The sequence below is a fragment of the Bos javanicus genome, chromosome 3 (assembly GCF_032452875.1).
Source record: "Bos javanicus breed banteng chromosome 3, ARS-OSU_banteng_1.0, whole genome shotgun sequence".
Classification (NCBI taxonomy): Eukaryota; Metazoa; Chordata; class Mammalia; order Artiodactyla; family Bovidae; genus Bos; species Bos javanicus.
The window spans coordinates 15,349,389-15,376,001 of NC_083870.1; the positions used below are offsets into that span (position 1 = coordinate 15,349,389).

Here is a 26,613-nt window from a genome sequence, read left to right on the forward strand (position 1 = left end):
CCACAATGTCCATTTCAGCACTGTTTACAATAGCCAGGACATGGAAGCAACCTAGATGCCCATCAAGAGATGAATGGATAAGAAAGATGTGGTACATATATACAATGGAATATTACTCAGACATAAAAAGCAATGAATTTGAGTCAGTTCTAGTAAGGGGATGAACCTAGAGCCTCTTATACCCAGTGAAGTCAGAGAAAAATAAATATCATTTATTAATGCATATATATAGAATCTAGAAAAATGGTACTGATGAGCCTATTTGCAGGACAGAAATAGAGACTTAGACATAAAGAACATACTTATGGACACAGAGGGGGAAGGAGAGAGTGGGATGAATTGAAAAAGAGTATCACTGAAATATATACAATACCATATATAAAATAGATAGCTAATGGGGAGTTGCAGTATAGCGTAGGGAGCTCATCCCGGTACTCTGTGACAATCTAGTAAGCTGGGATGTGGCGGAAGGTAGGAGGGAGTTTTAAGAGGGAGGGGACATGTGTATACCTATAGCTGATTCATGTTGAAGTGTGGCAGAAACCAATACAACATTGTATAGCAATTATTCTCCAATTAAAAATAAATTTTTAAAAACTGCCCCCCCCCAAAACCCCAATTCTTAGAAATAAAAGGCATACAGGTAAGACAGGAAGAAGAAAAAAATTATATTTACAGATAATTTGATCCATAGGAAGATTTCTAAGAAGTCTGTCAGAAAAAAGCTACTGCACCTAGAAAATGAGTTTAAGAAACGTATATAAGCTGAACATAAAATATATTTCTGCATACCAGCAATGAATAATTAGTAATTGAAATGTAAGCAAAATACCGTTTACAATTGTATTAAAAGTTATAAATATACAAGATCTAGATGATAAAAAGTATGAAGCATTATTGACAAAGGTTAAAAGATTAAACAGATATTCTAGATTAATCATTTGCTTGGAGGAATCAGTATTGTTAAAATGTCACTTCTGTCAAAATTAATTGATAGATTTAATGGAATTTCAATCAGAATTCCAGCTGGCTTTTTAAAATATGAAGTTCCAAACTCTATAATTTATATAGATACATAAAATATCTTAAAAAGTAAAACATGTATGCTCTTCTTGAGAACAAAATTAGAAGACTTCTACTGACTGATACAAAGACGTACTATAAATTACTCAAGACTGTTTTTGGTGAAAGGATATATAGATCTTTCAGTGCAACAGAATAGACACTAGAAAAACAGACATTCCCGTAGATTTTTAAATTGATTTTCTGCACATATACTGTATTTTTGTGGACCAGGGATAATCTTTTGTACCAAATGGTGTTGGAACTGCTGGATATACTTACGGAATAAAAAAAAAAAAAACCTTATACCATATGTAGAATTTAACTTGAAATAGAATATATACCTGTCTGTAGTTTCTCAAACTATAGAACTTTCAGAAGTACACTTAGTAGGAAATCTTTATGACCTTGGGATATTCAAAGATTTCTTAAGTAGGATAAAAAGCACGAACTGTTAAAGCAAAAAAAAAAAAATTAGATAAATTGAGCTTCATCAACTTTTTAAACTTTTGCTCTTCTAAAGACATTAAGAAAATGAAAAAACACAGAAGTAAAAAGAATTTGTAACTATGCATGGTAATGGTGATCATTTTGCAGTATATACAAATATCAAATCATTATTACTGTTGTACATGTGGAACTAATATATGTCCTATGTCAATTATATCTCAGTAAAACTTTAAAAAAAATAAAACAGAACAAACCAGTGAAGGTACCCAATAAAAATAATGGGGAAATTTTTTGAATAGCATCATTTCAAAAGACTGCTTATGAGTTGCAGTGAAGTACATGAAAATACTTCATGAGCCACAAGGCTCTGCTCGTGACTCAGATGGTAAAGAATCCGCCTGCAATGTGGGAGACCTGGGTTGATCCCTGGTTTGGGAAGATCACCTGGAGCAGGGAATGGCAACCCACTCCAGTATTCTTCCTGGAGAATCCCCATGGACAGAGGAGCCTGGCAGGCTGCAAAGAGTTGGTCACAAAGAGTTGGACACGACTAAGTGACTAAGCACACGTGAAACTATGCTCACTTATTAGAAAAATGCAATTAAATTCTTAATGAGATATTGTTTCATATATATTAGATTGACTAAAGTTAAAAGGAGCTTCCCTGGTACCTCAGTTGGTAACGAATCTGCCTGCAGTACAGGAGACCCAGGTTCGATCCCAAGGTTGGCAAGACCCCTGGAGAAGAGAATGGCAAGCCACTCCAGTATTCTTGCCTGGAGAATTCCATGGACAGAGGAGCCTGGTGAGCTACAGTCTATGGGGTCAGAAAAAAAAAGATCTTAATGACCCAGTTAACCATGATGGTGTGGTCACCCTTGTTGTAGAACTATGATTCTGCATGCCATGCAGTGTGGCCAGAAATAAAATATAGCATGCCCAGCATAATGTCCTAGATGGAGCAGACTGCAAAAACAAACACAAAAAAGAGAGGTAGGATTTCCCTGAGTCCCTCTGCAAATGCAGGAAACAAAGGTTCAATTCCTGATCTGGGAAGACTCCACATTTCACAAGGTAGCTAAACCCATGCACCACAACTACTGGACTCATGCTCTGGAACCCACAAGTCACAAGTACTGAGTTCACATGCTGCAACTTCTGAAGCCCAGCTTCTAAAGGTTGTGTCCTGCAACAAGAGAAACCATGGCAGTGAGAAGGCTGAGCACTGTAACAAAGAGTAGGTTCCCCTCGCCACAACTAGAGAAAGCCCTTGAAAAGTAACAAAGACTCAGCACAGCCAAAAAGTAAATTAAGAAAAGTTAAGGGAAAAAAACAACAGAGATTTGGCAGACTAGAATTTGGTAAGATGGAATTAATTTAGAAAGTAAGGTGTGAGGTAACCTAGGTGAGTGGCTCCGGAATGAAATTCCAAACAGTATACCCATTTTAAGACTCTGTTTTAAATTTATTCTTAAGAATGAAAAACCTTTGGTATTTCTGGGCAGTTGATGATAGGAAAGAGGAGACAAAAATAATTTTCAGAATTTTGAACCCAGGATTTATTCTTACACTTTCTTGCAATGTGGAAGCTGGGTTCCAAGGGCATCTGTCCTGAGAGAAACCCAGGTGAAAGCTGTGTTTCCTTTTCTAGCATAACCTTAGAAATCACCACATTCATATTTCCATCAAATTCTTTTTTCTAGAAACAACTCACTAAGGGTAGCTCATATTCATGGGAGGGGAATTAGATACTCTCACTTGGTATGAGAAGCATTAGAGGAGTTGTATACATGTTTTAATAGCCCTGCAAGCAGTTTAGGGCAGGGAGATAAGATTAGCTTGGTCTTGAGTTGTTGTAGTAGTATGAAGAAAAGTAGATAGGGCCAAGAAATCAAACTAACATAAGACAAAAATTTATGGCTTGTGGGGAGAATAAATTAGATTATTTTGTCTTGAGCGTAGATCAAATGATTCCAGCCACATGATTGGTTCTCAGTACATATAATCTTGAATAGTTGGCTTTATGGTATCATTTACCAAAAAAAGTAATCAGGAGGATTACTTTGAAACTATGAGAATAAGCATTTTCCCAGTGGGAAAGTAGGTCTAAAAGGTAAATGACAAGTATTAGGGATTAAGGATCTCTAAAGTTAGTTCAGTCACAAGTAATTGGAAGGTAATCAAAGTATGTTATCATAAAAACAGTGGAGGCAAGATTTTAAACAGTGGTGATATTAAAATATATCTGAAAGTAGGAAGCTTTCCCAAAGCTCTTAGATAGTCTCATCCACCAGATAGAGGGCAGTCAGATGAAGCAAGAAGAACTGAATCCGGCAACTCCAAAACAAAAACAACAGTTACAGAAAGTTAAAATGAAAAGACAGAGAATTTTGTCCCAGATGAAGAACCATGATAAAACCCTAGAAAAACAGCTAATGAAGTGAAGATAGGCAACCCTTCCAGAAAAGGAGTCAGAATAATGATAATGGAGGTGATCCAGGACCTCGGAGGGAAAAAAAGGAGAAGAAATGTTTAACAAAGACCTAGAAGAACTATAGAACAAACAAACAGAGATGAACAATACATAGGAAGGAATCAGTAACAGAATAATTGAAGCAGAAGAACAAATAAGTGACCTGGAAGACAGAATGGTAGAAACCAGTGCCACAAAACAGAATATAAGAAAAGGAATAAAGAGAAATGAAGATAACCTAAGACCTCTGTGACAAAATTAAGTTCACCAATATTTGCATTATAGGGGTCCTTGAAGGGGAGAAGAGAGAAAGGACCCAAGAAAATATTTGAAGAGACATAAATAGACATTTTTCTAAAGAAGACATACACATGGCCAAGAAGCTCATGGAAAAGTGCTCAACATCCCTAAGTATTAGAGAAATACAAATCAAAACTACAGCAGTCAGAATGATCATCATCAACAAATCTATAAACAACAAATGCTGGAGACAGTCTGGAGAGAAAGGAACCCACCTGCAATGTTGCTGGGAATGAAAATTGGTACAGCCACTGTGGAGAACAGTATGGAGGTTCCTTAAGAAACTAAAAATAGAACTGCACTATGACCCTGGAATCCCACTTCTGGTCATATACCCAGAGAAAAACATTGTCCAAAAGGACACACACACTCCAGTGTTCTTTGCAGCACTGTTTACAGTAGCCAAGACATGGAAGCAATCTAAATGTCCACCAACAGAGAAATCAATAAAGAAGATGTACATATATACAATGGAATATCACTCAACCATTACAGAGAATGAAATAATGTCATTTGCAGCAACATGGATGGACCTAGAGGTTGTCATACAGAGAGACGTTAAATCAGAAGGAGAATTATCATATGACATTCCTTATATATGAAATCTTAAAAGAAATGATTGTAAGAAATGAACTTAACAGAACTCACAGACATAGAGAAAGAACTTATGGTTGGGGGGCTTATGACTGGGGAAAGAGATAGTTTGGGAGTTTGAAATGGACACACACTGCTGTATTTTGAATGGATGACCAACAAGGACCTACTGTATAGCGAACAAGTGAGTGAGGTAGTGTGTGTTAGTTGCTCAGTCATGTCCAGCTCTTTGCAACCCCATGGACTTGCTTGCCAGGCTTCTCTGTCCATGGCATTCTCCAGGCAAGAATACTGGAGTGAGTTGCCATGTCTTTCTCCAGGGAATCTTCCCAACCCAGGAGTCAAACTTGGGTCTCCTGTATTGCAAGCAGATTCTTTACCATTTGAGCCACGAGGGAGGCCCGTGTAGCACGTGGAACTCTGCTTAAAGTTATGTGGCTGTGTGGATGGGTGGGGAGTTCGGGGGAGAATGGATACACGTATATGTATGGCTGAGTCCCTTTACCGTTTAGCTGAAACTGTGACAATGTTAATCGGCTGTACCCTAATAGAAAATAAAAAGTTTTCTAAAAAAGAAAAAATACAGCTAAAAGTTTGAAATTTTAAAAATACTGAATTTAAATGAGACAATTGGATATATTTGAAGGAAGATGTTGGTAATTTGAGAAAAATTTTCTTGTAGTCTGATGAGATTGTAATCTAGAGTGGCTAGAATTTGTAAAGGAATAACTAAAATGATATCACATTTTAAAGTCATATAGATTAGAAATCTATTGATTAACTTTGAAGAAGTATAACTGGTGATCACTTATAGTAAACTAGGCATCTTGGGAAGTGACCTATTATTTTTATAACATTGTAAAACTAATACAGCTTGCCAGAGGAAGTTGAAAATGTCCCACATTATTTATAGTCTTAAAAAGTTGCTATAGACACCAAACAAATACCACCAAATCGTTGGGATCACTAAGGTAAGGTTTATCTAAGACCATTTGTTTTTTGTTTTTGCTTTTTATTGTATATTTCAGACATACAACAAAGTGATTCGGTTAAGCTGGTAATCCCAAACTCCTAATTTATTCCTCCTCCCCACTTTGGTAACCATAAGCTTATTTTAGAGGTAAGACAACTTGTTTTCAAATCTTACCATCAACATGTATTCTTTCTGAAATAGTTTATCAAGGTGTTTTCTATCGTAATTTTAAACCTTTTCCCAAGAAGAGAATTTCTTTTATTCCTTTGCCCTTTTAAAACATTGTCAGAAAAAACACTGAACTGCCTAGGTGGCGCTAATGGTAAAGAATCCACCTGCCAATGCAAGAGGCACAAGAGTCTTGGGTTCAATCCCTGGGTCAAGAACATCCATCCTCTCAATGAGTAATTGGCAACCCACTCCAGTATTCTTGCCTGGAAGATCCCATGGACAGAGGAGCCTGACAGGCTATATAGTCCATGGGGTCACAAAGAGTTTGGACACAACTGAGCACACACTGTTGTATTATAGAAACATCGTATGTATTTAAAGTTTAGTTCTTTCTTCAATATTTAGCTGTCAAATCTCTTAACTGAACTTTTATTTTTAAAGAAATAAATTCTAGGGACTTCCCTGGTGGTCCAGAGGTTAGGAATCCACCTTCCAATGCAGGGCACGTGGGTTTAATCCCTGGTCGGGGAACTAAGATCCAACGTGCCATGGGGATCTAAACCTGTGTACCACAACTAGTGAAATGCCCGAGCACCGCAGCAAAGACTCAGTGCAGCAAAAATAGTAGTAATAAAGAAAGAAACTCTTCTTTCTGCTCTTCATCTCAGAGTAAAAATTGTTTTTTTACCCATGTATTATTAGGGGACTATGGGCCAACTTTGAACTTACTGTGGTTATTGTAATGTACCTTATTTGGGAAACAACTTGCCCGTGAAAGACAAATGCATATGATATTATGATACTCAATCTTGGTGTGAATAATACGGTGGTATTCCTTACCTTTTATCTTCTATAAAGTTATTTGAGTAACTAGTTGTGTTCAGTTTTTATCACGTGTGATTTGTTGTCTTATTTAGTGAATGGAGTTCCCTCTCGAAGTCCAAGATTGGTTTCTTCTGGGGATGACTCTGTGGATAGTCTGCTGCAGCGAATGGTACAACATGAGGACCAAGAGCCCCTGGAGAAAAATATTGATGCTGTGATTGCATCTGCTTCTGTGCCACCTTCCTCCAGTCCAGTCCACAGCCTCAGCAAGGAGCGAACCCTAGGAAAACCAGACAGCCTTCTAGTGCCTGCAGTCCCCAGTGACTCTTGCAGTAGTAGCATCTCACTCCTTTCTGAAAAGTTGCCAAGCAGCCATTCCCCCCATCATATTAAAAGAAGTGTAGTAGAAGCTATGCAGCGCCAAGCTCGGAAAATGTGCAATTATGACAAAATCTTGGCCACCAAGAAAAACCTGGACCATGTCAATAAAATTTTAAAAGCCAAAAAACTTCAAAGACAGGCCAGGACAGGGAATAACTTTGTTAAACGCAGACCAGGTCGACCTCGGAAATGTCCTCTCCAGGCTGTGGTATCAATGCAAGCATTCCAAGCTGCCCAATTTGTTGGTTCAGAATTAAATGAAGGCGAAGAAGGAACAGCACTGCACCTTGGTCCTGATACAGTTACAGATGTTATTGAAGCTGTTGTTCAGAGTGTAAACCTGAATCCAGACCATAAAAAGGGATTGAAGAGGAAAAGTTGGCTATTGGAAGAACAGACCAAGAAAAAGCAGAAGCCATTCCCAGAGGAAGAAGAAGAAGAGGAGAATGCTAAAAGGTAATTCCTCATTTAATGTTTCATTTGTGTAGAGGAAGCTAGCTTATGTGCAAATGTAACATATCTTTGCAGCTGAATCGTTCAGTTGATCTAGTAACCTTTCACTATGTAAGACCTGTTCTGTTCTAAGTGTTCGCATACTTCTGGTTGTCAAAATTATGAATAATTAATAAGAAAGGGGGAATGTAACAATCTAGCCAAGGCCATCACTATACAGATGAAGAAATCAAGACCCAGAAAGATTATGTTGTGTAACTATGTGAGCAGAATTATTTTTACTGTCAGACTATCTTATCTCCTCTGTGCTCTAAACTTGTCATCCCTGTCATCAAATAAATTTTTTAAGTCTTCATGCATGGTAGATTATTTTTTAATGGCTTCTTTTTTATGTTTTTACTTTTTCCCAAAAGGTGTAGGGCAGAAAGTCAGAAATCACCCCCTGAAAAGATCATTTAATCCTTTTGTTATATATCCAGTCAGATTCTTTCCCTGAAGATTATTTGATTTTGGTTTGTTTTTTGGTCTTGCCATGCAGTGTGTGTTATCAAACCTGTGTCCCCTGCAGTGAAAGGGCAGAGTTTTAACCACCGACCACTGTTTACAGAGGTTTTTTGTAGTTCTCTACGCATACATCTATAAAAAATACTTTCTTATAGAGATTTACATTTTTTTTCCTGAGAGAATATGTAGTTATAAATAAATCTGTGAAACTAGAAGTATACTGATTCAAGAGTTTAAATTATCTTTTCACATAATCTCAATTCTTCTCAAATCCTGTTCTTTTCATGGATAAGACTATTAACAGTATATTATGTATTTTTTTACTCTTCTTGATGCATTTACAAATATGTACATATGCAAGGCTGTTGTTCTGTGTAAATGATAACTTTTTATATATCTTGAAGATCTTGTAATTTAGTATATATAGTATGTTACTGCATGCTAAGAATATATAATAACTTAATTATTCTCCTTCAAAGGATTATATATTACTTTTTTACATACATGTCTTAAATCAGTTGAAATTTACTCTTGTATAAGGTATGAGTTAGTGCTGCATTTATTACCAGTTATTTATCAAGATTGCATATAATATGTAGTTTCTATAAGTTATATTCCCAGTAGATTTTTGTAGTTTTTTTAATTAAAATATTAAAAATATTTAGAACTGAATGAATATTGTGCTACATATTGAAACTTTGAAATGTATCAGAAGGGGTACCTAGAGGGTTATTTATAGCCAGTAATGCTTATGTTATTTTCAAGAATGCTGAAGATTGATGAATGAAGATATTATTGAACAAAACTGGTGTCTAGATTGCCTTTACACAGTAAAGCCAAACTACTGACAGCGGGTTGTGGTGAAGGAAAGTGTGCAGCATTTATTATAAGGGCACCAAGCAAGAAGTTAGGACAACTAGTGCTTAAAAAGCCTGAACTCCCTGGTGAGTTTTAGGAGAACGTTTTTAAAGACAAGGTGAGGGAAGAGCATCCCAGGTATATGATCAGCTCATGCACAGATCTCTGAATGGTTGGTTGATGGTGAGGGAACAGGGTGGTGTCAGAGGTTACATCATCAGTCCATAGGTGCCAGGAGGTCTGTGGTATTCAGGATCATCAAGTAGTAGTTAATTTCTTTAATCTGATGGTCGTTTTACCATCTATAAAACAACTTCAGGAAATGTGCATCAGATGCTATTTTCGACGTTAAGTTTAGAGAAAACTAAAGCAGAGGATATAAGGGAGCGATCTGTCCTGGGAAAGCCTCACAAGCTCCTGCTTGGTTGCAAAGAGTCCAGTTCAGAAATCAGAAAAATGAGAATAATTCCCAAAATGTGACGGACAGAGATAAAACATATACATTAAATTAACAAAATAAAACTAAGTTATAGTAGAGAGAATCACTGAAGACCAACATTAGTAATACTAATGATAATTAATAAAATATATAAACTTGTGGTAAGGTTGATCAATAAGGAAAGAAAAAGGTAATAATAAAATTAGAAAGTAAAAAGGAGTTAAACTATATATCAGAGATTAAAATATGACAACTGTAAGAACTTTATGCCTAGAAAATTATAAAACTCAGTTTTAGATATAGAATGGGTGAATATATAGAAAGAACATTGGTAATATTCCATGTTCTTGCCCAGTCATACACCACTTCCTTGCCAGTAGCTATAATCAGTCTCCTGATGTATACCTTTTTTTAATACCATTTAAGTATTCAGTGCTAGACAATACATTGATAGTTTAGTTTATCCTTCCCTGAACTTCACTGAAATGGAATTACATAGAATATATGCTTTTGTGCCACACCTTTTTTGCTCAACATATAAAACCATCTCTGTTTTTGCACGTAGTTGTAGTTACCTCTTTTTTGTTGTTATGTGTTATCCATTGTTTGTGTATAATACAAGTTTTCTTTAAATTACTAAAGTATAGATGATCCATCAATTTCTGCTGCACAGCAAAGTAACTCAGTTATACATATATATGCGGGGGGGGGTGTATATATATACATACACACATATGTATTCTTTCTCATCTTCTTTTCCATATTGTTTTATCACAGGATATTGAATATAGTTCCCTGTGGTATACAGCAGGACCTTGTTATTTATCCGTCCTGTATATACTGGTTTGCATTTGCTAATCCCAGACTCCCAATCCTTCTCTTCTCCACCCCTTCTCCCTCTTGGCAACTGCAAATCTGTTCTCTGTGTCTGTGAATCTTTCTATTTTGTAGATAGGTTCATTTGTGTCATACTTTAGATTCCATGTATAAATGATATCATGGTATTTCTCTTTCTCTTTATGACTTACTTCATTGAGTATGATAATCTCTAGATCTATCCATGTTGATGCAAAATGTAGAGTTTTCTGTTTTACTGTTGGGTTATTTTCAGCTTGACACTATTATCCGAAAATATTGCTCTTAACATTCCTCTAATGTTCACTGCTGGATAGGATACTAATTTCTCTAGGGTATATACCTAGGAGTGAAATAAAACACCTGATTTGCCCTAAGACTTAATTTTAAGCTATGGTTTATTCAGCCAGGGGCGTCCCTGGTTGCTCAGTGGTAAAGAATGTGCCTGCAAAGCAGGAGATGCAGGTAACTCCGGTTCAGTCTTTGAGTTGAGAAGATCCACTGGAGAAGGAAATGGCAACCCAGCCCAATATTCTTGACTGGGAAATCCCATGGACAGAGGAGCCTGGTAGGCTGCAGTCCATGGGGTTGCTGAGGGTCAGACACGACTGAGCGACTTCACTTTCAGTTTTCACTTTCATGCGTTGGAGAAGGAAGTGGCAGCCCACTCCAGTGTTCTTGCCTGGAGAATCCCAGGGACGGGGGAGCCTGGTAGGCTGCCGTCTATGGGGTCACACAGAGTGGGACACGACTGAAGCGACTTAGCAGCAGCAGCAGCAGCATAGAACTGAGTATAGAACTAGGTAAGAGAAACAAGATCCATGCATGCAAGCTTGCTCATATGACAAAGGTAACCCTACATATCAATAAAGAAAGAAAACTGTATTCAATAAATGGTGCCCCCAAAGTTTTTATTTTTATTATTTATACTTGTTTATTGGAGGATAGTTGCTTGACAATGTTGTGTGCCCCCAAATTTTATATTGCATAAGAATGGGAATGAAATTGGATTCTGCCTCTTTTTTTTAGTTAATTGTTTAAGTTTGGCTGTTGCTGCACATGGGTTTTCTCTAGTTGTGATGAACGGCAGCTACTCTAGTGCAGTGTGCAGGTTTCTCATTCCATTGGCTTCTCGTTGCAGAGCAGAGGCTCCAGGGCCTGCAGGCTTCAGTAGTTGCAGCACGTGGGCTCTAGACCTCATGCTCAGTAGTTGTGTTGCATGGACTTAAGTTGTCCTGGGGCATGTGGAATCTTCCTGGATCAGGGATTGAACCCGTGTCCCCTGCATTGGCAGGCAGATTCTCAACAACTGGACCACCAGGGAAATCCTGGATTCTGTCTTAATCCATGTGTAAAAATCAGTTCCCAGTTGGTTAAATAAATACATAGCATAAAAAGTAAACCTTCTTTTTAAAGTTAATACAGAATGAGGAAAACTTAATGACGTTCTTTGTTTGAAAGGATTTCATAAACAAGATATCAAAAGCAGTAAGCATACAGGTAAACACTTATATACTGATTATATTAAAATTAAGAATTTATCGGACATCATCCACGTTAAAGTATGAATACTTTCTACAAACTTGGAGAGGAAATTTATAACATAATTTATAAGTTTTGGTATCCAGAATATGTAATGAAAGGAGTGTTTCAAATCAATCCAGTATAATCTAGCAGTTACCTTTTATATAACTTAAAATTCTTACCCAGCTATCACCAGAATGCATTTTTTGTAAAGGTGTAGCAAGATTTATTATAATGTATAGAAACTGGAAATATCCCTGGTTGTTAACAGGAAAAGGAATCAGTATATAGTAGTTTTTCATGCAATGGACTATGATATGGTAATAAAAATTAGTGAATTATAACTGAAATGTAATGATAATAAATGAGTCTTAGAAACAAGATTTTAAGTGAAACAAGACCCTGAAAATTATGTACTAACTGATACTGTTTTTATAAAGTAAAAAAAAAACCCATGAAAAATAAACAACATATTGTGTTACTGTAGATAAATATATCATAAAACCATTTTTTTTTTTTGGCCATGCCATGCAGCTTGTGTGATCTTAGTTTCCCCATCAAGGATTAAACCTTAACCATACCAAGGGAGCCTCAGTGCCAAGTCATAACCACTGGACTGCCAGGGAATTCCCATAAAGCCATATTTTCAAATACCTTACCTGTCTTCTTTCTCTTTTCTTTCCTGAAGAATTCAATCTTAAAGCCATTAAATAAGTATCTATCTGGGATGTGGAAACCATGGTGATCCTGAGCTGGATGTTAGAGCCTTAATGATGTGAAGACTTGGGTTATGGGATGAGGGAAAGAGAATATCAATCCAACCTAAGTTGTCAAAGCCCTCGTGGAATGAGAAGGACACTCTTGTAATGAGAGTGCCCAGTTTGGGGTATCAGGGACCAGTAAGGTTAGGAGGTATTCATCCTGCTGCTGCTAAGTCACTTCAGTCACGTCTGACTCTGTGCGACCCCATAGATGGCAGCCCACCAGGGCCCCCCGTCCCTGGGATTCTCCAGGCAAGAACACTGGAGTGGGTTGCCATTTCTTTCTCCAATGCAGGAAAGTGAAAAGTGAAATTGAAGTCGCTCAGTCGTGTCTGACTTTTAGCAACCCCATGGACTGCAGCCTACCAGGCTCCTCCATCCATGGGATTTTCCAGGCAAGAGTACTGGAGTGGGGTGCCATTGCCTTCTCCTAGAACTCCTTAATAAGAATTTTTAAAAGTCTATTAGTATGTATTTTCATTTCCATCATAAACCCCCAAGGTGATTCTGATATATTTGGTCTATAGCTAGAACTTGGAGAAACATGGCACTTGAAGAATTTATATATGTAGAATGTATATCTGAGAAGGCAGTGGCACCCCACTCCAGTACTCTTGCCTGGAAAATCCCATGGACAGAGGAGCCTGGTAGGCTGCAGTCCATGGGGTCGCAAAGAGTCGGACACAACTGAGCGACTTCGCTTTCACTTTTCACTTTTCATGCATTGGAGAAGGCAATGGCAACCCACTCCAGTGTTCTTGCCTGGAGAATCCCAGGGACAGCGGAGCTTGGTGGGCTGCTGTCTATGGGGTAGAACAGAGTTGGACACGACTGAAGCGACTTAGCAGCAGCAGCAGCAGCAGCAGAATGTACATAGACACATGTAAGCAGGAAAGCAGATAACATTTTTGAATGAAGGAAGAAGAAGCATAGGGTAAGATGAAAGAAGTAAAAATGAATCTGTCTGATAAGGAGAATAGGAAAACATAAATAATAAAATATGAAATTCGTCTATCTGTCTCATGACCAAGTAAGATTTCTCCCAGGTATATAAAACTTGTTCAACATTCAAAAATCAGTCAATGTGATTCATTACATTAATGAGTAAAGAAGTAACATCACATGGTCATAGCAATAAATGCAGAAAATTTTTTTACAAAAATCTAACATGTTCATGATTATAAACTTAGAAATCTAGGAATAAAAAGAAACTACCTCAACCTAATAAAAGCTGTATGTAAAAAACCCAAAGCTGACAGCTTCAGTGGAAAAAGAGCTTTTCCGCTATTATCAATAACTAGGAAAGGAAGTGAAGTGAAAATCACTCAGTCATGTCCAGCTCTTTGCAATCACATGGGCTATACAGTCCATGGAATTCTCCAGACCAGAATAGTGGAGTGGGTAGCCTTTCCCTTCTCCAGGGGATCTTTGCAACCCAGGGCTCAAACCCAGGTGTTCTGCATTGCAGGCAGCCTCTTTACCAGCTGAGCCACAAGGGAAGCCCAAGAATACTGGAGTGGGTAGCCTATTCCTTCTCCAGCAGATCTTCTCAACCCAGGAATTGAACTGAGGTCTCCTGCATTGCAGGTGGATTCTTTACCAACTGAACTATGTGGGAAGCCCCCAAAGAAAGGAGGCCCACTTCAATTCAACATTGTGTTGAAATTCCTAACCAGAGCAGTTAGGCAAGAAAAAGAAAAGTCAGCCTGTGTTTGGGGGTTGAAAGACTTAAGATATCAGTGCTACCCAAAGTGATCTACAGATTCAGTGCAGTCTGTCAAAATCCCTATGATGTTTTGTGTGAAATAGAAAAATCCATCCTAAAATTCATGAGGAATCTCAAGGGAGTCCAAATAGCCAAAACAATCTTAAAAGAACAATGTTGGAGGACTCACACTTCTAGATGTTTTTCTTTTTATTGTCCATTTTCATCATCTAGGACCTTTAACTCTGATATTTAAGTGATGAGAGCAGACTTTTGTCTTACCCTTTATATTATGGAAATTGTATTGAGCCTTGCACTAAGTGAGAGGCAAAAAGAAAATCTAGAAAATTCCCTGATGTGTCATTGCTTTGGTCCCAAGAGGCCCAGCCAATCTGTGTGCTTATGTATATTTTATAAATATAATTTCCAAGGATTTTAGTTTTGCTTAATGGGAGGATAGGTAGAAGTGTCTATTTCATCCTTGCCTCGAACTGTATTCACCTTAATTTTTAAAGGTGTTTTTGATTGATTTAAAATTCTCTTTTGACAGGCTCCACCCTTCCCCTCCTTTAAGCAATTATAGATGTGTTTTCTTGCCTTCTAGCTTGCATTATTTGAGACATGAAATCTGCATTCATTCTTATTTTTGTACTACTGTATATAGATGGTGTATTTTTTCTCTTACTCCTTTTATTTTCTTTGTCAATACTTTCCAACAAGTTTATTATGATATGCCATACTTGTTTTAGCTTATATTGCTTATGGTTTGTTTAACTTCTTGGAACTTTGGGCTCTTTTTATCAAATTTAGAAAATTTTGGTCATCGCTCTCTTTTTTTCATTCTGAATTTTTTAATATTATAAATGTCACATTATTGTGTGTCTGTTTCTGTTCTTTTTTATAGATTTGATTTTATTTTAGTCAGTTAAATTACTTGTGGATAGGTCTGGATTCTTTTGAAGATAATTTTTAAGCTTTATTAGGACTGGTTTTACTCCAGAGATAGTTGTCATGCAGAGATGGATAATGTTACCTTCTGGGATCTCTATTGAGTGCCCACGGTGTTGGGCAGTGTCTTTCACTCTCCCTAGTGGATTCTGAGTATCTGTCATCATGTGTGAGCTCTGGAAATTGTTTGGGTTGTAATATTCTAGTGGTTCTTTGTCCAGCCTTATGGAATTTCACCTTGCACATATACAAACCTAGTACTGATAGATAATGTACTAAAGAAGACCCTTACACAGATTTCTAAAGTTGTTTTTCTCCTTTACTCTCTCCACTCCAGTACTCTGCCTCATGAATTCTAACTATCTCAGTCCCTCCATAGTCTGATCTCTCTTTTCAGCTCATTACGTTGGCCATTCTCTGCTTTGGGTCTACTCCCTCCACTTCAGTTGTTCTTATAAAGGCAGATTATCTCTTTCTATTTTTTTTTTCCAATTTTCTCAGGAATCACAGTGCTGCAATACAATGTCTGATAATTGTTTCATAAACTTTCTCCAGGTTTATAGTAGTTTGCTGTGTTTCTGTTAGTTTCTATCAGGAGGACAAATCTGGTATCTGTTACTCCTCCATGACCAGATGAGGAAGTCCCCATATCTCTTTTTTTTTTTAATTGCTGTGATGTTTTTTTAAATAGATAATCATTTGTAGGAAAAAAAAAATTCACCGTGAAATTATCTTTAAACTTCTCTTTCTAGCTTTACTGAAGCAGCAGTTGAGATTCCCAGTCCTCCTGAAACCCCAGCCAAACCTCCCGAACCTGAAAGTACCTTGCAGCCTGTGCTTTCTCTCATCCCAAGAGAAAAGAAGGCCCCACGTCCCCCAAAGAAGAAGTATCAGAAAGCAGGGCTGTATTCTGATGTTTACAAAACTACAGAGTAAGTAGTGGTACCTGTCAGCTGACATCCTTTGAAGACCTGTTATTCTTCCATGTTTTAAATAATACTTTGAATATCAAGGAAAAAAAACCCAATACAAATGTAATATACACAAATACAAATCTCATCACAAGTACCTCAGTGTTCACTGTACTTATGATATGTTTTGGGGGGCTAATTATTTTCCCTGATCTTTTATCCTCTCTCTGCCTTTCTAGATTATATTTCTATAGTTTGGATTCTAATAGTGCCTTTTTTGTTAACTGAAAATAAGAAAGGAAGCACTGTGCATGTATCTAAAAATAATCTTGATGATTTTCTACACTCATTCCTCATTTGATTCCTCACTTGTTAAATGCCTTCTGTGTTCCAAACTATTTGCCAGAGGAGTAAAGTACTCCTTACTTTTAAGAATTTCATATTCCCTTGGGAAAGTACAGCTTAAATAAGTCCTCTGATTGAGAATTTTTAAAAACCCAAAGAGCTATCAATTAACTATATCATTGAGTAAGAAGTGGTTCACAGGAGTATAGCAGAGTTTGGTTTTGGAGGTTCAACAGTCTGCAAGATGGAATAGGGCATTTCAGTTAGATAGAATATCATGTACCAAGACACATACTAGGATTCAGAAATTTTTCATATATTAAAACAACTCAGAAGTTCACTTTTTCTGAAATGTAATGGTGTGGAAAGTAAGCATTGTGTGATAGAGACCACAAAACCATGGATTTTACTGACTCAAGATACTTACCCCACTAAGCTACATGAAATTTAAAATGCTGTTTTTTTAAAAAAGGAAGTGAAAAGTGCAACTTTGTGTTTTAAGATGATAACTCTGGCTGCAGAGTGGAAAAATGAATGAGGGAGTTACTAATGGCAGAAATTGACAATAATCGTCAAAGGTCATGAGGTCTGAATTTAGTCAAGAAAGGAATGAAATTGAAAGAGGAACAATTATGTTTTAGAGATACATTTGATGTGGTTAAAGTGATCAGCATGTAAACCACAGCACTTTATTTTGCATTGAAATGACCTTTCATTAATTTGTCATCGAGATATCATATAAATTCTTTGAGTCCATTTCTGCTGCTTATGTTGTGAAAATGTTTTATTAAGCTTACTTTCAGCAGCCAGTGATAGGAAATCCTCATAAATAATCAAGACTTTTTAAAGATAAACATTTATTTTCCTTTAATTTATAAGAAGTTGTGAAGTACACAGTTCAGAGTTAACATGCTATCTTCACAGTATCTTCAGGGACCTAGACTCCTTTTATTCTGTTCTTCCATTTCAGCACGAAGCTTGCGTTCCTATGGTTACATTTTGTTCTGGGATAACTATCATAAAGTCTTCATTGCAGAAAGTATAAAAGAGGAAAGGGAGTAAAAAACATGTACCTTCTTTGTAAGGAAGCCTTGTGAACTGAATGTGTCTGCCTCAAATTTCATATATTGAAGCCCTAATCCCTAGTGAGGTGATATTTGGAGATGACAGCTTTGGGAAGTAATCAGATCATGTGGTGGAGTCCTCCTGAATGAGATTAACACCCTTATAAAGAGAGACAGTGGGAGAGATGATTTCTTTCTCTCCCATGTGAGAGTACAAGAAAGCAGTGTCTGCAAGCCAGGGAGAAGGCTCTCACTTAGAACTGAACCCTGATCTTGGACTTCCCATCCTCCAAAACAGTGGAAATAACATTGTTATTTAGACCAGCCAAGTCTATAGGTAATTCGATATAGCAGCTAATCTAAGAAGGAAACTTCAAAACCTCGTAGCTACTAACCAAAATATAGACATGTAACCACACTTCCGCCACAGGGAAGGCTGAAAAGTAATAGTCATTGTTTCAGATGACAGTGCAGAAAAAAATTAGCATTCTGTCATTACAAATAAGAAAATGAAAATATATTTTGGGAAGATCTTACACAGTTAGATTTTAAAGCAGTGTTTTTCCTGAATAGAAAAGCAGATATGTGTGAAATTTTTTGCTAAAATTTAAGTCTTACTTTTTTACTAATGTGCTTTTCCTGGATTAAATTCTGAAAAATGGGAGATTAATAATAAAATCAGTCTGTGCCTCAAAAGACCAGTATCATCAACTACATCAGTGTTTTAAAATGTCTTTAATCAGGCAAAAGTCTTTCACTCTGGAAAGGACCTCGTTTATGTTAGAACTTGTTCTTCATCTCATAGAAATAAATAGTAAGAAAATGGTTTATTGGGGATTTTTTAAAAAAACATTTGTCAAATAATACATGTGTGCATTTTTAAAAGCTACAAAGCCAATATATTCTTGTGGGCTGGCTGCTTTTTATTGGTAACAGTTAGGGTGTAAGTTGTTTGTTTTGAAAAAAATAAACAATTATTTAGAACAGTTTTAGGTTCACAACAGAATTGTTGGAAAGTACAGAGATATTGCATATATCCCCTATCCTTATGCATGCACAGCATCCCTGCAATGGACATCCTACACTACAGTGGTACCTTTTTGACAATGAACCTGCATTGACACAGTGTCACTCAAAGTTTGTAATAGACATTTGGGTTCACTTTTAGTGTTGTACATTCTGTGGGTTTTGGTAAATGTAGAATGACAGGTATCTACCATTGTAGTAGCACAAAATAGTTTTGCTGCCCTAAAAGTCCTCCATGCTTGAGAAATTTGGTTTTTTTGGTCACAGAATGGTACAAGACAATTACAAGTTTATTCTTTTTTGTATAAATCATTATAGGTTTTAAAAAGTTGGGAGGGGAGAGTGTGAGTCGATTAAAACTGAATCAAGATAAGACCACACTATCAGTATGGAAGATGAATTAGATGAGGAAATACTAGAAGTAAGACGACTATTAGGATGTAAGAAGACTATTAGGAAGCAGGTTATACTCTGTGGTTTTCCAGGATAGATCTAATGTGATAGCAGTGGCTAGATGTTGGAAAAGGTGGACTCTTGAAATTTTTTGACATTAATATTGAAATGAATTAAATACTGATTGGTTGGTAGGGAGTAAAGGATGGGGCTAGAGTCAATGATTCTTGCCTGGAAAATCTCATGGGTGGAGGAGCCTGGTAGGCTGCAGTCCACGGGGTCGCAAAGAGTCAGACACGACTGAGCGACTTCACTTTCACTTTTCACTTTCATGCATTGGAGAAGGAAATGGCAACCCACTCCAGTGTTCTTGCCTGGAGAATCCCAGGCTCGGGGGAGCCTGATGGGCTGCCGTCTATGGGGTCGCACAGCGTCGGACACAACTGAAGCAACTTAGCAGCAGCAGAGTCAGTGATGATCCCAATGTTTTGTTTTGTATTCCTGGGTGTACTGGATGAAAGTGGTATGGCCAATATTCCTTGGATTAAGTGAGCCTCTATTACCATGAACATGACTTATGTACATGTACGTATATAGGCACCAAAAAATGTCTTTGCTTAAAGCAAATCAAATTTATTTTATAGTCCCTGAGGTCCGAAGTCTGAATTGAATCTCTCTAACCTAAAGTCAAGGTGTTAGCACAACTGTGTTCCTTTTAGCCGCTCTAGGGTAGAATTCTTTCTCTTCCCTTTGCAGAATCAAGAGGCTACTCGAATTCCTTGGCTTGGGGCCACTTCTGTCTTCAGAACCAGCAACAATGACATTGAGATCATTGAGGTTGAATCCTCACATTGAATCACTTCAACCTTGGTTGTTTTCACTTTTTTTTTTCCACTGACTCTGCCTCATTTGTATTCTTCTTCCATTTATAAGGACCCTTGTGATTAAGTTGGGCCTACCCAGATAATTCAGAATAATCTCTGTATTTTAAAGTCAACAGATTAGAAACCTTAATTATATCTACATATTCCCAGCTTCTGGGAATTTTTATTTGAGGAGGAGGTTGTATATTTTTGTGCCTGCTATACACTTCTAGCTTATAGGATTTGGAATGGGGTATGGGGTTTTCACTTCTTATTTTTTATGTGTCTTTTATATATCTTGTAGTTGTAAAAATGCTATATTACTTTTGGAATTTAAGTTTTATCTAATAGAGATTTTAAAGAAAATGAAATACCAGATATACTTCAGGTGAATTGGAGAGTGAACTTTAGAGTGTACATTATGGTAAAATAGCATAATAAATATCGAATATTAACACTACTTTGAAAGGGAGCTTCTGGTTCTTTTGTTGGGGGAGGTTTCTGCTTTTAGTTTAGTCACTGTCACACTGTTTTGGGTGGATTACTTAGTTTCCCTGGGAATGGTAAAAATGAAACTTGATATATAAAGTGAAGCTATTGAACTGTATGTGGTTCATGGGGTCACAAAGAATCAGACACGACTGAGCGACTGAACTGAACTGATTGAACTACATAGTTCATATCTTAAGACTATCCTGACTCAAAAATTGTGACTTCTATGTTTTATAAAAATAAAACATATGCTTTCATATGCTTTCTTTGATTTATAGGCTCCTTTTGAGTACTAAATCTGTTATAGGAAATAGGATAACTATAAATTTCAGGCTTACAGAACATTGCTTGTTTGCAGGGGAATTAATATATGTGTAAAATATAGATGTATTTATTATATATTAATACTATAATATTTATATTATGTGTGTAATACATAATGTTTATACTTAGCTGTCATTTCCTCAAAATAATACGTATCTTTGGAAATAAAATGAAAGCATGGTACCATTTTGTATTTGATATATTATTTAAATTTTTAGAATGCTTTCATATTAAATCTGTGGGAAACAGTAAAGTAGATGGTTACTATCTACTGTTTAAGAAACTGACACAGAAAAGTTAAAGAACTTAAGTTTACAAAATTTATCATCAAAATAATTATTGGGGTTTTTAATGCCTAGAGGTTCCACCAATCTTATTTCACCAGTAAATCATGCTGCTTTTCAGAAACTGAGGTTCAAGGGGTACTGGATTAAAATTTCTTTGTTATAGATAATCTCATGGTTACGGTTGGATTAAATTCCAGAATATGGTTCATTTTCCCCTGAAATTCTTTAGGAACATTGTAGGTCTAAATTCAGCTTAAATAGGAGGGCAGACTGGATGAATGCAAACCTCACACCATTCCTATTTAGTATCAATAGAAAGTCATGCCTGCGTGCTTAGTCGTGTCTGACTTTTTTGCTACCTCATGGATTGTGGCCCACCAGGCTCCTCTGTCCATGGAATTTTCCAACCAGCAGTACTGGAGTGGGTTGCCATTTCCTCCTCCAGGGGATCTTCTCGAACTAGGGATCAAACCTGTGGCTCCTGCATTGGCAGGCAAATACCCACTGAGACACCTGGAAAGCCATGGAGTAGCAATAGTTTTGAATTTCTATTGTTAATTAATAAACTTTTTTAAAGCAGTTTTAGGCAAAATAGAGCAGAGAGTACAAAGATTCCCATATATACCTTGCCCCCATCCACACTCAACTTCCCTCATTTCAGCTAGACCTAATCCTTCATTTGACACATGTTAAAACCGAAGCTAATAAAAGGTTAAATGACTTGCTGGAGTCCCGCAGATCATTTTTAGCAAAACAAGGTAAAAATTTCAGTTCATCTGATTTTATCTTAATCGCTAAGAAAGCAAAAATAATGGATGTTTATTTATTGAGGTATAATTGAACCACAAAATTATATTGGCTTCAGCTATACAACATGATTAGGTATTTGTGAATCTGCAAAATAATCACATAAGTGTAGTTAAATATCTGTTACCATTGTTGTGTCCGACTCTTCAACCCCATGGACTATAGCATATCAGGCTTCCCTGTCTATCACCAGCTCCCAGAGCTTGCTCAAACTCATTTCCATCAAGTTGGTGATGCCATCCAACCTCTCGTCCTCTGTCGTTCCCTTCTCCTCTTGCCTTCAGTCTTTCCCAGCATCAGGATCTTTTCTAATTAGTCATTTCTTCACATCAGGTAGCCAAAGTATTGAATCTTCAGCAACTGTCCTTCCAATGAGTATTCAGGACTGATTTATTTTTGGATTGACTGGTTTAATATCCTTGCAGACTGAATAATAGTCCATTATTTATGTGTGTGTGTCTATATATATTGGAGAAGGAAATGGCAACCCACTCCAGTATTCTTGCCTGGAAAATCCCATGGACAGTGGAACCTGGTAGGCTACTGTCCATGGGGTCGCAAATATATATATTTATATCACATTCATCTCTCAGGAGACACTTAGGTTGTTTCCTTATCTTCGTTATTGTAAATAACACTGTAGGAAACATGAAGGTACGGTGATCTTTTCAAGATAGTTTTTTTTGCTTGCTTCGGATTAATACCCAGAAGTAGAATTGTTAGATCATTGGTAGTTCTAGTCTTAATTTTTTGAAGAACATCCTTACTGCTTTCCATAGTGGCTGTGCCAGTGTACATTCCTACCAGCAGTACACAAGGATTCCCTTTTCTTCACATCCTCACCAACAATTGTTATTTCTTGTCTTTTTGATAATAATCATCCTGACAGTTTGAAGGTGATAGTTCATTGTTGTTTTGATTTGCATTTCCCAGCCAATACTTTAATGTACCTGTTGGTCTTCTGTATGTCTGCATTGAAAAAATGTCTATTCAGATCACCTGCCCATTTTTAAATAAGATTGTTTGTTTATTTGTTTTTGCTCTTGAGTTGTATGAGTCCTTTTTAAATTTTGTGTATTAACGGTTACCCTATCAGATATAATTTGCAAATATTTTCTACCTTTAAATAGTTTGACTTTTAATCTTGCTTATGGTTTCCTGTGCTGTGCAGAAGCTTTTTAGTTTATCTTTGCTTTTGAAGAAGCCTTTGCTTTGGGTATCAAATCCAAAAAAAAAAAAAAAATCATAATCAGGAAATGTTCCAAGTAAAAGTTTTTAAAACAAAAGTAGCTTCATGTTTTAAAATTTTTAATTAACTATATTGTGGTTAAATATACATGTCATAAAATTTACTATTTTAATCATTTTAAGTGCACCATTCACTACCATTAAGTACATTACCTTGTTATGCAAACATCACCACTGTCCACCTGCAGAACTTTTTCATCATCTCTAACTGAATTGTTTTATTTCTAAAATATGAAACTAGTATGATTTTCCAGATGGCTTAGTGGTAAAGAATCCGCCTGCCAATGCAGGAGCCACAGGAGATGCAGGTTCAAGCACTCCGTCCAAAAGATTCTGTGGAGTACCGAAGTGTGATGATATATGCAAAATGACTGGCAGGCAGTAGACACTCAAGAGTAAATCTTAGCTGTTTCTTCTGCATCTTACTCTTCCAAACAATTGTTTCATATCTCCTAGAGTATGTTTTCTATCCTCTTTTTTTTTTAAGTAAACAGTTTTATTGAGATGTAATTCACGTATACAGTAACCTATTTCAATGGTACAGGTCATCAGTTTTTGGTATATTACATTATTAATTTTTTAAATTCTGAAATACTTACAAAATTTGGCGTTTTAGCCATTCTTAAGGTTATATTTCAGTGGCATTAATTCACAGTGTTGTATAACATAACCACTATTTCCAAAATTTTTTCATTACCCTAAATAGAAACTCTTTAATAGTTAAGCAAAAACTTGCACTCCTAAAACTCTCCTCAGCCCATCATAATGTCTCATGTACTTTCAGTCTGTATATTTTGCCTCATCTGGGTGCCCCATGTTAGTGGAAACATACACAGTATTTGTGCTTTGGGGTCTGGATTATTTTATTTAACACAATGTCTCTGCTGCTGCTGCTGATAATGTCTCTAACTTTCATTTATGTCATAGCATATATCAAAACTTCATTCCTTTTTATGGTTGAGTAATACTCCATTGTACATACATACCGCATTCTGTTTATTCATCTGTTGATGAGCACTTGGGTTATTTCTGTCTTTTGACTATCATGAACAATGCTACAGTGAACACTGGCATACGTTTATCTGTTCAGGTTCCTGTTTTCAGTCCTTCATGTATAAACTTAGGGGTAAAATTGCTAGATCATACGGTGATTTTATATTTAGCTTTTTAAAATACCACCAAACTTTCCCACAGTGGCTGCATTGCACCACTGAGTGTTCATCATACAGTTAATTTACTGATTTGCAATCTTTCTACTCTGTTAATTTGTTTTCACATATAAATTTTCCTCTTAGCACTGCTTTTACTGCACCACATAAGTTTGGTTTTGTCCTATTTTTGTTTCCATTCATTTCAAAGTATTTTCCAATTTCCCTTTTGATTTTTTATTTGATCCAGTTGCTTACAAGTATGTCGTTTAGTTTCTCATGTAAGTGAATTTTTCAGTTTTATTTCATATCTAGTTTCATTCCTTTGTGATCAGGAAAGATATTCTGTATGGTTTTAATAATTTTTGATTTATTGACTTCATTTGTAGCCTAACATGGTCTTCCTGAAGAATCTTCAGTGTGCACTTGAGAAAACTATGTAATCTTGTGTTTTTAGGTGGAATGTTGTTTCTGTTTCCGTTAGATCCTGTTGGTTTATACTGTTGTTCTGATATTTATTGGTCTTGTATGTGGTTGTTCTAACATTTATTGAAATTGGTAAGTTGAAATTTGCCAACTGTTACTGTACAAGTGTCCATTTCTCTCAAATTCTGTCCGTGTTTCCATCATATATTTTGGATCCTCCGATGTTTGATGGATTTTTTTAATATATAATTGTTATAACTTCATGGTGAATGGGCTCTCTTGTCAATATTTAATGTTCTTCATTGTCCTTTGTAACTTTTTTTTACTTAAAGTCTCTATTTTTTGTTCCTCTCTTTGGATCTAAAGTGAATCTCTATACATAGCATGTATGTAGTTGGATCATGCTTTCTATTCATTTTCTTCCTCTGTACCTTTGATTGGAAAGTCTCATCTATTTACATTTAAAGTAGTTACTAATAAGGAAATATTTATGCTTGTCATTTTGTTTTCCATATGTCTTATAGCTTTTTGTTCCTCATTTCCTCCATTACTGCCTTCTTTTGTACTTAGCTGATCTTGTACCTGTTTGATTCCCTTCTCAATCTGTTTTGTGTATATTCCATAGCTGTTTTGGGCTTCCCTGGTGGCTCAGATGGTAAAGAATCTGCCTACAATGCAGGTGACCCAGGTTCAGTCCCTGGGTTGAGAAGACCCCCTGCAGAAGGGAATGGCAACCCACGCCACTATTCTTGCCTGGAGAATTCCATAGACAGAGGAACCTGGTGAGTCCATGAGGCCTCAAAGAGTCGTACACGACTGAGCGACTAACACTTCACTTATTGCTATTTTGTCTTTGGTTACCATGGAGATTACATATAACTTCATAAAGATATAAACCTGTAATTTGGATTGATACCAACTTAACTTCAGTCACATGCAAAAATACTATTCCTATAAAGCTCTATGCCTTATTTTTATTATTGACATTACAGATTACATCTTTATTCATTTTGTGCCCTAAAACACATTTATAATTATTTTTTATGCATTTATCTTTTAAATCCTATTTTCCATACTCTGTTTCTCTGCAGTCACCCATCATGATTAAAGTATAAGAAGAGCCTCTAGCCTCTTTTGTCCTAGAAAAAAATCTTTTTTTTTTTTTTTTTGCACCACAGCATGTGGTATCTTAGTTCCCCCACCAGGGATTGAACTTGTGCCCTCTGCATTGGAAGTGCAGAGTCTTAACCACTGCACCATCAGGGAAGTCCTCAGAGTCTTTTTTTTTCTCTTTGGCTGCACTGGGTCTTCGTTGCTGCGTGTGGACTTTGTCTAACTGCAGACTTTCTCTAGTCAGGGGCTGCTCTTTGTTGCGGTCCTCAGGCTTCGTTGCAGAGCATGGCTCTGCAGCACACAGGCTGTGGTGCACACAGTAGCTGTGCACGCAGTGCAGTCTAGAGCACACAGTAGTTGTGGCGTACAGGCTGCGTTGCTCCCTGGGATATGGGATCTTTCCAGAGCAGGGATTGAATTCATGTCTCCTGCATTGGCAGGCAGTTTCTTAACCACTGTACCACCAGGGAAGTCCCCCAAAAGTCATTTTATGATAATAATACTAATAATAAATAAAGATTCCATTAACAGAGCTGATAACTCTTCACATGTGATTTACCTCCTAATGTAGGGTAAAACATATCAGATCACTGATTAGTCTCAGGAATTATCATGATTTATGAAAGTTCAGTCTGCCACTTAGACATGGAGAAGCATTGGAAAGGAGTCCATAACCACATTTACATTCTGTTCTGTTTTTTATAGAAGCTTGCATGTGTTTACATGCTCAGTCGTGTCCCAACTCTTTGCAGTCCCATGAACTGAAGCCATCAGGCTTCTCTGTCCATGAAATTTCCTAGGCAAGAATACTGGAGTGGGTTGCCATTTCCTGCTCTAGGGGTTCATCCCACCCCGGGAATCGACCTCGCAATCCTGTATATCTTGCATTG

At 36.7% G+C, this 26,613-nt stretch overlaps 1 protein-coding gene across 8 annotated transcripts in view; it reads left to right on the plus strand.

Moving 5' to 3' along the window:
* Nucleotides 1-26,613, plus strand: part of ASH1L (ASH1 like histone lysine methyltransferase) — a 207,980-nt gene that overhangs the window by 92,984 nt on the left and 88,383 nt on the right. For 7 of the 8 annotated variants that reach the window (XM_061412997.1, XM_061412998.1, XM_061413002.1 and 4 more), the window contains 2 exons: nt 6,941-7,685; nt 16,029-16,208. In XM_061412997.1, coding sequence (XP_061268981.1) covers nt 6,941-7,685; nt 16,029-16,208 — 925 coding nt within the window. The remainder of the gene's footprint in view (nt 1-6,940; nt 7,686-16,028; nt 16,209-26,613) is intronic. The other variant, XM_061413001.1, reaches the window with a different exon arrangement.